Below are 15,156 nucleotides of genomic sequence, written 5' to 3'. Positions count from 1 at the left end.
ACTTTTCTTGTAGTTTATTGTTTCCCTTTTCTCGCTGAGCTATTTTTTCCCTGTGGAGCCATTGGCCTTGTAGGATCCTGCTTTTCTAACTAGGGTTGTAGCTTATCTAGTAATAATAATAATAATAATAATAATAATAATAATAATAATAATAATAATGATAATAATAATAATAATTAAGCACTCCTCCTCTTCAAGCCTACATAATTATTATTATTATTATTATTATTATTATTATTATTATTATTATTATTATTGTTATTATTATTACTGGCTGAGCTACAACCCTAATTGAAAAAGCAAGATCTTATAAGCCCAAGGGCCCCACCAGGGAAAAATAACCCAGTGAGGAAAGGAAATAAGAAAATAAATAAACGATATGAGAAATAAAACTAAAATAGAATATTTAAAAACAGTTAAAACATCAAAACATGTATTTCATATATAAACTATAAAAAGGCCTATGCCAGCCTGCCCAGCATAAAAACATTTGCTGCAAGTTGGAACTTTTGAAGTTCAACCGATTCAACTACCTGATCAGGGAGATCATTCCACAACTTGGTCATACCTGGAATAAAACTTCTAGAATACTGCGTAGTATTGAGCCTCATGATGGAGAAGGCCTGACGATTAGAATGAACTGCATGCCTTGTATTACGAACAGTATGGAACTATCCGGGAAGATCTGAATGTAAAGGATAATGAGAATTATTAAAAATCTTATACAACATGCAGAACGAAGTAATTGAATGACGGTGCCAGAGATTAATATCTAGATCAGGAATAAGATATTTATTAGACCGTAAGTTCCTGTCCAACAAATTTAGATGAGAATCGGCAGCTGAAGAACAGACAGGAGGATAATACTCGAGACAATGCAGAATGAAAGAATTAAAACACTTCTTCAGAATAGATTGGTTACCGAAAATCTTGTAAGACTTTCTTGATAAGACATTTTTTGTGCAATTGAAGAAGACATAGAACTATTGCGTTTCTCAAAAGTAAATTTGCTGTCGAGAATCACACCTAACATTTCAAAAGAGTTATACAATTAAAAGAAATATTATCAAGGCTGAGAATCAGATGTTGAGGAGCCACTGTCCTTGACCTACTTGCAATTATACTTTGAGATTTCTTAGGATTCAACTTCATGTCCTATAATTTGCTCCATGCACTAATTTTAGCTAGATCTCCATTCAGCGATTCAGCGACCCCAGATCTACATTCAGGGGATGGAATTGATGCAAATAGAGTAGCATAATCTGCATATGCAACAAACCTGTTTTCTAGGTCAAACTACATGTCATATAGTATGAAAAGTAATGGGCCAAGAACACAACCCTAGGTAACATCAGATATCAGATTCCTTTACACACTATGGTGCCCATCACAATAACTCTTTGTGATCTTTTGCCTAAAAATTCAACAACAATGATAAAAAATAACGACCCAACCCACTCCCAACTATTTGAGTTTTAAAACAAGAGCCTCATGATTAACACGGTTAAATGTAGCTCTAAAATCATACGACCATTATGACCACAGTCAAGGGATTTCTGTACAGCATTGGAGATTGTAAGAAGGGCATCACATGCTCCAAGGCCTTCACAAAAACCAAATTGTAAACTGTAAACTGTTGAGACGTTTTTCCAAAAGACGTTAAAAAACTTTAGATAATAAGGGAGTTATGGAAATTGGGCGGTAATCAGTTCGACTTAAGCTACCACAAACATTTACAAACTGGGGTAACATTACCGATTCTCCAAAAAGTACTTAAAGCTCCTCTTCTTGCTAACTCGCGCAAAATAACAAATAACTTTGGAGCTAAGAAATCTGCAGTCTTTATGAAAAATAAAGGAAAAATGCCATTTGTGTTTACACCTCCATAAGAATCAAGGTCCATCAAGAGAGCTTCAATTTCACGAGATCAAAAAGCTAAACTAGTTCAGCTTCAGGAAAACAGGAATGGGGAACATCAAGTTTCTCATTACTCTCTTTACTGTCAAACATATCAGCTAAAAGGGTTGCTTTTCCTTTGAACAGTGAATGACAGGAGGAACTGTTGCGCCTACACCGAAGAGTGCAGATTTAAGAGCGGTCCACCACGTATGTTCCTGGGTTGTGCCAGGAAGGGTTTCTTTTATGGTTAAAATGTATTCCTTTTCAGTTGAAGCATGAAATCTGTGAGCAAAAGCTCTAAGCTGAGTAGCTATTCCAGGTCAATGCTGATCTGTTACCCTTCCAAAGATAACAGGCTTCCTGCTTCTCCAAATAAGCACGTTTACAATCATCATTGGACCATGGTTTGTGAACAATGGAAAAATAAAATTTCTGACATTCTGGTTACTTCGCAAATGAGCAATGATAAATCTGGTTTTGTGAACTATGAAAAATTAATATATCTGACATTCTGGTTGATTCGCAGATGAACAAAGATAAAGTTGAGTATGTGAACAATGAAAAAAGAACACTTCTGACATTCTGGTTGAAATGGAGATGAACAAAGATATAACTGGGTTTGTGAACAATAAAAAAAAATATTCTGCCATTTTTGGTTGATACGCAGATGGAAAGAATAAAGCTGGGTTTGTGAACAATGAAAAAATAAAATTTCTGACATTCTGGTTGGTTCACAGATGAACAAAGATGAAGCTGATTTGTGAACAATGAAAAAAAAAATATGACATTCAGGTTGATTTGCAGATGATCAAAGATAAAAATGGGTTTGTGAACAATGAAAAAATAAAATATCTGACATTCTGGTTGATTCGCAGATGAATAAACATAAAGCTGGGTTTGTGAACAATGAACCATGGTTTGTCCTTCACTCGGTACCTTAGTACACGAGAAGGGATACGCCTATCAATTATGTTGACTAGATGCTTATTCAAAGGGACAACAGGATCAACACTACTATACAATTGTGACCAATCCAAGCCCAAAAGATCACTCTAAAGATATATATATATATATATATATATATATATATATATATATATATATATATATATATATATATATATATATATATATGAGTTCAGGAGCTTAAGGCGAGTTATTTCCATTTTGAAAAATAACCTCTTCAAGATAGGGCAATAATTTTCTCATTTCCCATTAAGTTTGTACATGTGTAAAATGTGGACGAAAATTATATATGACCTTGTTTTTTGTCTTATTTGAATCTCCAATATCAAAAACTTCTCGAAACAATTACTATATATGCACTTTCATACAATGGTTAAAAATAATATGTCTGAATGATTAAAGGTTGTACTTCGTATAAAAGTGGGATGACTTCTGATTTGCCGAGTCTGCAGTAGGTTACCGCTTCTAATTTTTATGAGTTCAGGAGTTTAAGGAGAGTTATTTCCATTTTGAAAAATTACCCCTTCAAAATAGGTTAATAATTTTTTTAATTTACCTTTATGTTTGTCCATGCGTAAAATGTGGACGAAAATTATAATATGACCTTGTTTTTTGTCTTATTTGAATCTCCAATATCAAAAACTTCTCGAAACAAGTACCATAAACATATGCTCTCATTTCCCATTATGTTATTTGAATCTCCACTATCAAAAACTTCTCGAAACAAGTACTATATATGCACTTCCATACAATGGTTAAAAATAATGATATGTCTGAATGATTAAAGGTTGTACTTCGTATAAGAGTGGGATGACTACTGATTTGCCGAGTGGCGGCACCCATATATATGCGACAGTCGTCTGGACAAATCGAGAGACATTACTCTTCTGATACAGCCAAACATCACGTACTTGACCATAGGGATTTGGGACTCCTCCCAACGATAGACATGATGCAATATCTCCGGCGATGAAGTGATGGGGCCTCTCGTACTTCTGTTTGTGATGTTTATGTTTTTGGTTATATAATTATCATTGTGGTTATTTATTCTTGGATGTATGGTGCGTGTGCCCCCATATATATATATATATATATATATATATATATATATATATATATATATATATATATATATATATATATATATATAAATATATATATATATATATATATATATATATATATATATATATATATATATATATATATATATATATATATAGACAACAGGTGTATGTATACATACACACATTATATATATATATATATATATATATATATATATATATATATATATATATATATATATATATATATATATATAGACAACAGGTGTATGTATACATACACACATTATATATATATATATATATATATATATATATATATATATATATATATATATATACACTTGTGTGTGTGTAGATACATATACACATATGTTTATGTATTATATATAGACATAGTTAAACACTTACACATTTATATACACAGATATGTGTGTAGATATATTTACATATATATTAGCCCAGTGAGGAAAGGAAACCAGGAAATTATTAAACTAAAAATATTTAAAAGTTTGAATTTCTGAAGCTTCACAGATTCAATCGCCAGATTTAAGATTATTCCTCAATATTGGCTACAGTTGGGATAAAACTTCTAGAATACTGTGTAGTGTTAAGCCTTATGGTGGAAAAGGGAAAGACTGATAGAATCAACTGCAAACCTAGTAATATATACAGAATGGTTGGCTACAGTTTGGGAAGATGCTAATGCAAAGTATGGTCAGAATAAGGAAATATCTTATGCAACATACATAAAGAGCTAACTGAACGACGATCAAAAATAAGAAATTTAATGGACTCCAAAGTTTTTGTTCAGCAAATTAGAATGAGAGTATATGTACAAGTATATTAATATATACATTCAAACATACACGCGTATATACATAGATATACAATGTATATATATATATATATATATATATATATATATATATATATATGTGTGTGTGTGTGTGTGTGTGTGTGTGTGTGTGTGGTTCTCACCCCTCACCTATGGAGAACCGAGTTGTCATGAGCCGGTTGTCTTAGATTGCAGTTATTTTTATCACTACTTGATAAGCTACAACCCTAGTTGGAAAAGCATGATACTATAAGGCCAGGGGCTCCAATATGGAATATATCCCAGTGAGGAAAGGAAATAAGGGAAAGTAAAATATTTCAAGAACAGTAACAACATTGAGATATATATTTCCTATATAAACTATAAAAACTTTAATAAAACAAGAGGAAGAGAAATAGATAGAATAGTGTGCCCGAGTGTACCTCAAGCAAAAGAACTTTAACCCAGGACAGTGGAAGACCGTGGTACAGAGGCTATGGCACTCCCCCAAGACTAAGAGAACAACGGTTTGATTTTGGAGTGTCCTTTTCCTAGACGAGCCTCTTACCATAGCTAAAGAGTCTCTTCTACCCTTACCAAGAGGAAGATAGCCACTGAACAATTACAGTGCAGTTGTTAACCCCTTGGGTGAAGAAGAATTGTTTGGTAATCTCAGTGTTGTCAGATGTATGAGGATAGAGGAGAAGTTGTAAAGAATAGGCCAGACTATTGATTGATTGATTGATTGATTATGAGGTTTATGGGATCCTGACATCTAGGTCATTGACGCCGAAGCCAGACTATGGTGTATGTGTAAGCAAAGGAAAAGGAACTGTAACCAGAGAGAAGGATCCAATGTAGTATTGTCTGGCCACTCAAAGGACCCTATAACTCTCTAGCGGTAGTATCTCAACGGGTGACTGGCGCCCTGGTCAACCTATTTCCTACCTGCCTATGCTGAACTGGTCAGTAAATTACTGTTCACCCGGTGGTTTGTTATGCTTTTGCGTCTTCTTTAACTCTCCTGTAGCGAAATTAATGATTTAGAAGTATTTTTTGAGAAATATCCGCAATTGGGTAACCCTGCCTAGCGGAGTCTTGAAGATGGTTCCACTTCAAGGGGACTGGGGAGCTCAGTGACAGCCAGACAAGAACCATTATAAATACAACAGAATTGAACAAGGTATTTTCACACAATGTAAGGTAGCCTAATACTCGACGCATCTATTATTTCATTAGTTTTACACTGGTGTATCGACTTTGGTGGAAAAGCAGGAATAAGACCTCTTTCAAATAACCCAATGTTCTCTTCCATTCCTTATCAACCTATGGTAGCCCACAATATAAAAGCGGGGGACATCAACCCCACTCCTAAAAGACTTATTAAGAACTAGGTTAACGAACTTAACGACGTCTGGAGGCAACCCCTTTAGTCTATAAAGAAGTATACTCGCACTCACTTTTGTTCGTATATTTGAATGTGAAGGCAATAGGTAGAAAGTCAAAGGCTACCGAAGTTAATCATGCCATTTTCAGCATCAGCACTGAAACCCTAGGAATGAAGAGAACAAAATCCACCGTCAACTTAAATGTACCTAAACAACTTTATGGTGGTGCGTCAAAGACCTGGGAGATTTTGTAAATTTTTAATCATCTTGAAATAACTTGGAAGGGGTAGAAAATATAAACAATTATCCTCTACATTCCTAATTGTGATAAATCCTGAGAGAGAGAGAGAGAGAGAGAGAGAGAGAGAGAGAGAGAGAGAGAGAGAGAGAGAGAGAGAGAGAGAGAGAGAGAGAGAGAGAGAGTTATTTGCAGACCAGTAGATAGGCGTTGGGCCTAGCTAACAGATAACCAAAAATATCCCTCTAGGTTGTATTGTAATGGAAAGGACCACCGACTTACGGCAATTCCTCATGAATTCTATCGGTGAAAGGGATAACACGAATTCTTTACCTACTCACATGTTGTCCAACAAAGGTATGGAGGCTGAAATAGAAATAGATGCTTATAAATAAATACCACTTTCACCCTGCTGACATTGTTGGTCTTGTGATCATGTGGGTGGTGCTGTCACGTGTGCTGTCCTTTTCTCTAAGCCTATGGACTTAGTAAACAACTTCGGATAACCTTCAACAGAATCTGTTGTTATATTAGGGGAGCGAAGTTGGAATTTATATATATATATATATATATATATATATATATATATATATATATATATATATATATATATATATATATATATATATATATATGTATATATATATATATATATATATATATATATATATATATATATATATATATATATATATCATTCTATCTATCTATCATCATCATCTCCTACGTCTATTGACGCTAAAGGCATCGGTTAGGTTTCGCCAGTCGTCTCTATCTTGAGCTTTTAATTCAATATTTCTCCATTCATCATCTACTTCGCACTTCATAGTCCTCAGCCATGTAGGTCTGAGTCTTCCAACTATTCTAGTGCCTTTAGGAGCCCAGCTGAACGTTTGGTTCACTAACCTCTCTTGGGGAGTGCAAAGACATTGCCCAAACCCTCTCCATCTACCCCTCATCATGATCTCATCCACATAAGGCACTCGAGTAATCTCTCCTATAGTTTCATTTCTAATCCTGTCCTGTCATTTAACCCCCTAGAACCTTCTGAGGGCTTTGTTCTCAAATCTACTAAATCTATTGGAGATTGTTTCATTGTCATACCATGACTCATATCCATAGAGTAACACCGATCTTACTAAACTGGCATATACGCTGATATATATTTATCTATCTATCTATCTTTCTATATCTATATATATATATATATATATATATATATATATATATATGTGTGTGTGTGTGTGTGTGTATGTATGTGTGTGTTTGTGTATAATGTTAGCCAAAAATGACACCTACAAAATTTAGCCATCGGTTAACATGGTGATGAGTTGGTTTCAATTTAAGTAAAAGAAAAAATAAACACCCATATTCGACGTGAATATATACAGCCTACTTATCTGAACTTTTTGAATAAAACTTGCAGTCTATCAAAGTCTATATCCTTGATCTTCTTCTTCTTTGTTTGCATCTTTTCCCACTTCTTTGTGGGGTTGATGTTTCTGGCCAGCTTTCTCCATCTAGCATTAATTTTATTCTGATAATATTCATTGTCCATATTCGTTTTGGCAAATTTTCCATGGCCGGATGCCTTTCCTGCCACCAACCCTCCCCATTTACCCGGGCTTGGGACTGGCACCCAGTTGGGGCTGGCTCGCCCCCACCCCCCCACCCCCTCAGTGGCTGGGTTAAATTCTATATCCTAATCTGGATATTAATTTATGTCATGGTCCTCTACTTTGCTCTTTGTGCATTCTGTATAACATTTTTCATAATTCTGACCATCCAGAGCAATAAGATCTTCCCAGATTTTGTCATCCATTACATAATGCAAGGTGTGCCGTTAATTCTATCAGTCTTCCCCTTTCTTGCAAAAGACTCATTACTACACAGTATTCTAGAAGCTCCGTTCAGTCTGTGACAAATTGTGTAGTAACTCTACCAATCAAAAAGTTGAATCACTGAAATTTCAGAATTTATAATTTGGCGTGAATACTTTTTCGCTACGCATGCTGACGTAAGTCTTGTTTCATAGTTTATGTCGCGTTTATTTATTTAATACCGCCAATCATCAAAACATATGTTAGTCTTTTAATACTATTCTATGACAATTTATTCTTTACCTTCTCCATTTCTTTTCTGTTCCCGGTCGTCTTCCTTGTTGGGCCATTCAAGCCGATTAGGATGATAATATTTTACTTTTCCAACTAAGGATGCAGCTTGGCCAATAATAATAATAATAATAATAATAATAATAATAATAATAATAATAATAACAGAATGTATCCGTAGATAATTGCAAAGAGAGTGGGGTAAGGAAGAGAAGACGATGTATTGATCTAAAAATTTGCAGGTATAGACTGGCATAGAAACACCAAAAGCAGACGTGTGTGGAAGGACATGCAATGGCTGATGAGATTATACACACACACACACACACACACACACACACACACACACACACACACACACATATATATATATATATATATATATATATATATATATATATATATATATATATATATATACATACATATATATATATAGGGGAATGGTGAAAATAGGAAAAAAAATGATGTAGCTGAATGCGATAATTACAGAAGTCAGTGGTTATGAAAATATATAGTGTGCTTATTCTAAAAAGACTGGAGAGAAAGCTTGATGAAAAGCTGAGGGATGAACAAGCGGGATTTAGAAAAAGTAGAAGTAGCACTGACCAAATTTTCAATTTGGGACATGGTGTACAGCAATGTGTAAAATATAGAAATTCCCTTTTAATGGCATTTGTGGATTATGAAAAAGCCTTAGATAGTATGCACCAACCAATTTTGGGGAGTGACCTGGGTTATTATGGAATTCCTTTCACATATATAAATTTGATCAAGTCTATTCATGAGCATAGCAAGTGCAAAGTTAATGTTAATGGAGTCTTATCAAATAAATTTCCAGTGAACAGCGGAGTACTCCAAGGGAATGTGTTGTCACCTATGCTGTTTATCAGCCTCAGGGGTTTTGTAATGCGTATAACAGTCAGAGATGGAGGAGAGGGATTGGACTGGATTGGTGAGATGAATTTAGTAGAAATAGAATATGCTGATGATGCAGGTTATGTAAAATTTGGAAATCAAATCGCCTGAGATTAGGCTACATATAAAAATCAGATGAGATCGGTGTTACTCTGTGGACATGAGTCATGGTATGACAATGAAACAATCTCTAATAGATCTGGTAGATTTTAGAACAAATCCCTCAGAAGGATATTGGCCGGACAGGATTAGAAATGAAACTATAAGAGAGATTACTCGAGTGGCATATGTGGATGAGATCATGATGTGGGGTAGATGGAGACGGTTTGGGCATGCTCTTCGCACTCCCCAATAGAGATTAGTTCACGAAACGTTCAGCTGGGCTCCTCAAGGCACTAGAAGAGTTGGAAGACCCAGGGCCAAATGGCTGAGGACTATGAAGCGCGAAGTAAGAGGTGATGAATTGAGAAGTATTGAATTAAAAGCTCAAGTTAGAGATGACTGGCGAATTCTAATTTCTAACTGACGCCCTTCGCGCCAATGGGCGTAGATGATGATGTTGACACACACACACACACACACACACACACACACACACATATATATATATATATATATATATATATATATATATATATATATATATATATATATATATAATAAATACGGTTGTGCATGTGGCTTTCAACATTTAAAGAGTGTTCTTCATCTTCAAAGTAAAAAGTCGGGAGGTCAAGACGAAAACTTCTACAGTGTTTCTTTTCAACAAAACAACGAATTATTCTTCAGTAAATGCGTCAAATGTAAGCAAGCAAACAGAATAAGATATAAGCGGAAAATAAAGATTCCTACAGGAAACACATTAACGCCACTCAGGGTATCGCCTTCAATGTAAATTGGATGAGAGGTGTGTCCCACACACACACACACACACACACACACACACACACACACACACACACACACACACACACACACACACACACACACATATATATATATATATATATATATATATATATATATATATATATATATATATATATAGCCTATATATATATATACATTTATTATTATTATACATATTCAAATATCTCTTCTATTTGCTTACACTTAACGCACCCGGTACAAGATAATTTGTTATTTTAAAAGATTTCTTATCTGATAGTTCAGGAGAATGATGGACTTTTTTAAAATTTTGTTTTATCTGATAATTTTTACTAGCTTTTATTGAAATTCACCACTTCATCCATTGAATGTTATTGAAGCATTTTAAGAAAAAAAATAGTTAAACTTTCCAAGTTTCAGTTAGTAGCGAATGGTTCCTGCCTAGGCCTAGTCTTATTCTTACAGTGATCGTAGTGATACTGTGACACCCGTCGCTTCCTGAATCCTGATTCTTTTATCCTATAATCCTGCAGTAAGACATCAGACAGAGCTTACTATTTTCGTCAGTGAAGAGTAAGTTGTATTTCTTTGGTTTTAGAAATAATTTTAGGTTATATATGAAATGTTTTCTGGTGTTATCAAAACTGCAAAGGCGTAGTATTTATATATTGCCGTTTTGTATTCATGGTATACCAATATCAGTAAATCTCTATCCTGCAGTCCATGTCCTGTATTTGGTTAGTCCATTATCCTTGCACTTTTTAGTAGGGCTGAATCTTGACTACAAAGTAGGCTCAAACTTTACTATTGACCTAGGCCTAGCATAGCGGCCATAGGTAGAAGAGGCATACGGTAAACATATGAAACTTTAATTTCTAGCCAAATAAATGAACCGTATATTTAACCTACCGTCTATCTTGCGTTTTAACCATTTTTGACCATGAAAATTCGGACAAACCACCCATAATGAAAAAAAAAAATTGTGGTGGATCACTGTGAAACCCTGGTAGGCCTATTGGGTATGGAAAACCTGGAATAAAATTATTTGGAGCTATATCAATGGTCCTAAATGCTTAATAAACACAAGATAACCAGTTGGAAAAATATATTGTTCATGTAAATAGCTGTATATTAAGATATCGCAATTATGTATGATTCACATCACATCCCTTGGTATTATTGTAGTTTATTACAGGGTAATGTAACCCAGGGAAAAATACTCCTTTTTTCAATAGTAAAAGGTCCATCTTTTTGGGGATATTTTTGACTTGCAGACAAGCAACAACTGATATATACTGAATGGAGAACGTTTTCGACATAATTACCGAAAGGCAAAATTACAATAAATTCCAAAATAGATGGTACAGTACTTCCCTTTTGGAAATGTCTTCTTGTGATGGTACTCATGCTGGAATTGTAAGGAAGGGTGGAAAAATAACTTTTGTAGGACATTATTTGGGAACGTGCATAAATATTTGAAAGTTTGGGGTGAATGTAGTTTGTTGGGACAGGGTAAGATAAGAGTACGGCATTCTAAGGATACGGCTCCTAGGTTAGGTTAGGTGGAGAACCTTAGGTTTTGTTGGTTACGTTAGGTTAGGTAGGAAACATTCAGTTAGGTGATGTTCTTGTGTCTGTAAAATGTGGTTTTTCACTGTTCCAACAAACTGCAAAGGCTCCTTAAGTTCTTAATTGGTTAATAAAATGAGCTGATGAATACACGATTTCAAAAACACCGAAAGCTCCCCAAGGCGAGTAAACCAATGCCATGTGTATTAACTCGCCATCAGTCTCCCATAGGTAAACAATAGATTTAAGAGTCCGAAATAGTGTTCATATTTTAAAATACTGATGGTAGGTCTAAGTTATGTCCTTGTCCACTTTTAAACATAAAGAGAATAATGCTAAGGAGCCAGTACCCAACCATTTTTTTATACCAAATTCCAGTTTTCCTAGAAATTAATGTATCATATATTAACCAAGCATAGGTTTGGGTGATTATAGTATAGTAATTACCATACTCATAATAAGCAAAATGTATATTTTGGTAATTATATTGGGGTGAATGTATTTCTTTGGGACGGTGAGATAAGAGTACGGCAGTCTAAGGATACGGCTCCTAGGTTAGGTTAGGTGGAGAACCTTTGGTTAGGTCGGTTAGGTTAGGTAAGGTTAGGTTAGGTAGGAAACATTCGGTTAGGTGATGTTCTTGTGTCTGTAAAATATGGTTTTTCACTTTGTCCCAACAAACTACAAAGGCTCCATTATATGATTGTTTAGTTTTATGTCAAATACTTGATATGTATAATTTTTCTACTGTATCTCATGCTTTATGCTTTTCTGAATATTATTGTTGGTGGAAATCAGTTATTTATGTTTTGCCATTCTCCTCTATAAAACAATGGGGAAATATTTTGTTAGAAACAGGTTTATTTATTGGTGAGATACAAAAAAACAATTGTATCACACTAAATACAGTACTCTAATTGTAGATGTACATGAACCATGCCAAAACTAGTTTAAAAAATATATATAGTAGGTCATGTGAATATCAACTACAATGGCATTTAATACTGAATTCTATCTTGAGAATATATAAACACTGGAATTCATTTGTGGTAATAGCTTCTGGCCGGGCATAGATTCGGATCCCTGCCTATTCAGCCGAAAACCATGCCTGCGAGGACTCTACCAATTCTCTTCAGCCGAAAACCATGCCTGCGAGGACTTTTTTTCAATTCTCTTCAGCCGAAAACCATGCCTGCGAGGACTCTACCAATTCTCTTCAGCCGAAACCATGCCTGCGAGGACTCTACCAATTCTCTTCAGCCGAAAACCATGCCTGCGAGGACTCTACCAATTCTCTTCAGCCGAAAACTATGCCTGCGAGGACTCTACCAATTCTCTTCAGCCGAAAACTATGCCTGCGAGGACTCTACCAATTCTCTTCAGCCGAAAACCATGCCTGCGAGGACTCTACCAATTCTCTTGATGGCTCATTTGGTAGAATCCTCGCAGGCATGGTTTTCGGCTGAATAGGCAGGGGTTCGAATTTCTGCCCGGCCAAAAGCTATTGCCATAAATGAATTCCAGTGGATATATATTCCCAAGATAGAATTCAGTATTAAATGCCATTGTGGTTGATATTTACATTAATTGAAATCACAAGTGTTAGTGATATATATTCATAGTAGGTCATATATATTTCGTGGGAAACCATTGTGGTTTGGCTATAGGGGAAAACATAGAACAAGGTTAAAGTAGGGATGCGTCTTAATCTGAGCACACCCACCTATTTCAAACTAGGGGTCGGTCCCCCTTCCAAACAAAACGTAATTCCCACTCACCTTAGATACTTTTTATAAAATATTGTGTTCTGCTAAGAAATGTACGTAATTACACACACAGAAGGAATTAACATAATGAAAAGAATGGAGCAACTAGGCTGCAGTATTGTAAATTACCTAAGTAGATTAAAGTCACCTTAAATGCATGCAGTCAGTTCCTACACACATGGCAACCACTAAGTGACTGAAGATGTTCATAAATGGCCAATGTATGAAAGCATCCATGAACCTCAGGGCAATATTTCCGTAAGTTTTAATTGTTACAAAGGTCAGGTAATGATTACATAGGAGAAAAACAGAAATAACTCAAAAGGGATGGTTGTTATTCACTAAGGAAACAAGCCAAAACGACCAGCACTCGTCCATTTCCTATCGTGAGATCCTGATGGATATGAAATTAAACAGTCATACATTTACCGACTTTTTCAAACTCATAAGGAGTGTGTGAAGCATTTTTATCACTACAGTATTGTTAGTGCAAGCCAGTTACTGGGTATTTTTGTTGATTTCACAATCCCCAATCTTGCATATCTAACAGTTGTAGGGATACCCAGTGGGAAACTTGGGGTTCTTCGGTTGGAAGGATAACAGAATAGTGAGGGTTAACTACCCCATCCGCTAGTTAGCGGGGGTGGGCTAACCCCTCTCACTCACACCTCTCGGTTGAATAACCACTTTACTTATGGCTCGGTAGAGGACGGACATGCTTCCCTTCTCTCCCGCAAAGACTTGCCTTGATTTGTTTTATTATTTTTTTTTCTAATTGTGTTTTCATTTATCTTACATATACAGTATATGAGTGTATGTGTGTATAAATGGAAATATAGGTTTATGTTGTTAGATACTTGTAACTTTAATTACTGTTGACAAGGTATCCGACTGCCTCCGCCGTAAGGGAGTCGTCATTGCCGCCCTTCTCTGCGCTGATGGTCGGCAGGTTCTCAACACTGCCGTGTGTTTGTTTCATTACTGAATTTAAGTGTACAACAGTTCAGCTCCCTTTCGAGGAATTATCTTACAAGGAAGGTGACTTATTCCCTGAATAGTGTATTTTGTGCAGCGGAGCATGAATTGTAATTGATCACAACTTCCTTTTTTCACAGGTAGCGGCGACGTAGAACACAAGGACGATTGCTATGGCCGCCTTGTTCGTTATCCTGCGTTCCATATGGTAGCTCGTGAGCTTCCCACATTACGAGGTAGCATTCGCTGTCGACCTTCAACTTGATGTTCCTCCTTCGAGGGGAACTTTTTCTCTCTCGGGAGAGAGAGAGAGAGAGAGAGTGAGTGATATTTTTTACGCCTATGCTTTTTTCCCATAGAGCTGGGAGAAAGCTTTACTTAGGCTATGTCCTCTTGCGGGAGGACTTCTCTCTCGTTCGCGAGAGAGTTTCTTTCGCCTACGCTTTTTTCCCATAGAGCTGGGAGAAAGCTTGTCTTAGGTGATGCCCTTCTTCGGGAGGACTTCACTCTCGTTCGCGAGAGAGATATTAAACCTATGCTTTTTCCCATAGAGC

General features: G+C 35.6%; 2 protein-coding genes across 4 annotated transcripts in view; both read left to right on the top strand.

Moving 5' to 3' along the window:
- The first annotated feature begins 8,990 nt into the window (after positions 1–8,990).
- On the top strand, positions 8,991–14,867 carry LOC137643284 (uncharacterized). Its single transcript, XM_068376123.1, has 3 exons — positions 8,991–9,189; positions 9,328–9,483; positions 14,743–14,867. Exons 1-3 carry the CDS (start codon positions 8,991–8,993, stop codon positions 14,865–14,867), a joined length of 480 nt encoding a protein of 159 aa, XP_068232224.1.
- Positions 10,726–15,156, top strand: part of LOC137642230 (uncharacterized) — a 74,365-nt gene continuing 69,934 nt past the window's right edge. The window contains exon 1 of one of the 3 annotated variants that reach the window (XM_068374762.1): positions 10,726–10,865. The gene's annotated coding sequence lies outside the window, so the exon portion shown is untranslated. The remainder of the gene's footprint in view (positions 10,866–15,156) is intronic. The other 2 variants (XM_068374761.1, XM_068374763.1) reach the window with 2 other exon arrangements.

The sequence above is a fragment of the Palaemon carinicauda genome, chromosome 6, assembly GCF_036898095.1.
Source record: "Palaemon carinicauda isolate YSFRI2023 chromosome 6, ASM3689809v2, whole genome shotgun sequence".
Lineage (NCBI taxonomy): Eukaryota > Metazoa > Arthropoda > Malacostraca > Decapoda > Palaemonidae > Palaemon > Palaemon carinicauda.
This window is presented reverse-complemented; position numbering and strand designations above follow the sequence as displayed.

Bases quoted from the DNA above. Each gene is read 5' to 3' on its own strand.
- LOC137643284 (XM_068376123.1), top strand. From the start codon at position 8,991: ATGAAAATATATAGTGTGCTTATTCTAAAAAGACTGGAGAGAAAGCTT. The intron at 9,190-9,327 runs GTATGCACCAAC...ATAAATTTCCAG, and splicing joins TTATGAAAAAGCCTTAGATA to TGAACAGCGGAGTACTCCAA. The intron at 9,484-14,742 runs GTTATGTAAAAT...CTTTTTTCACAG, and splicing joins AGAATATGCTGATGATGCAG to GTAGCGGCGACGTAGAACAC.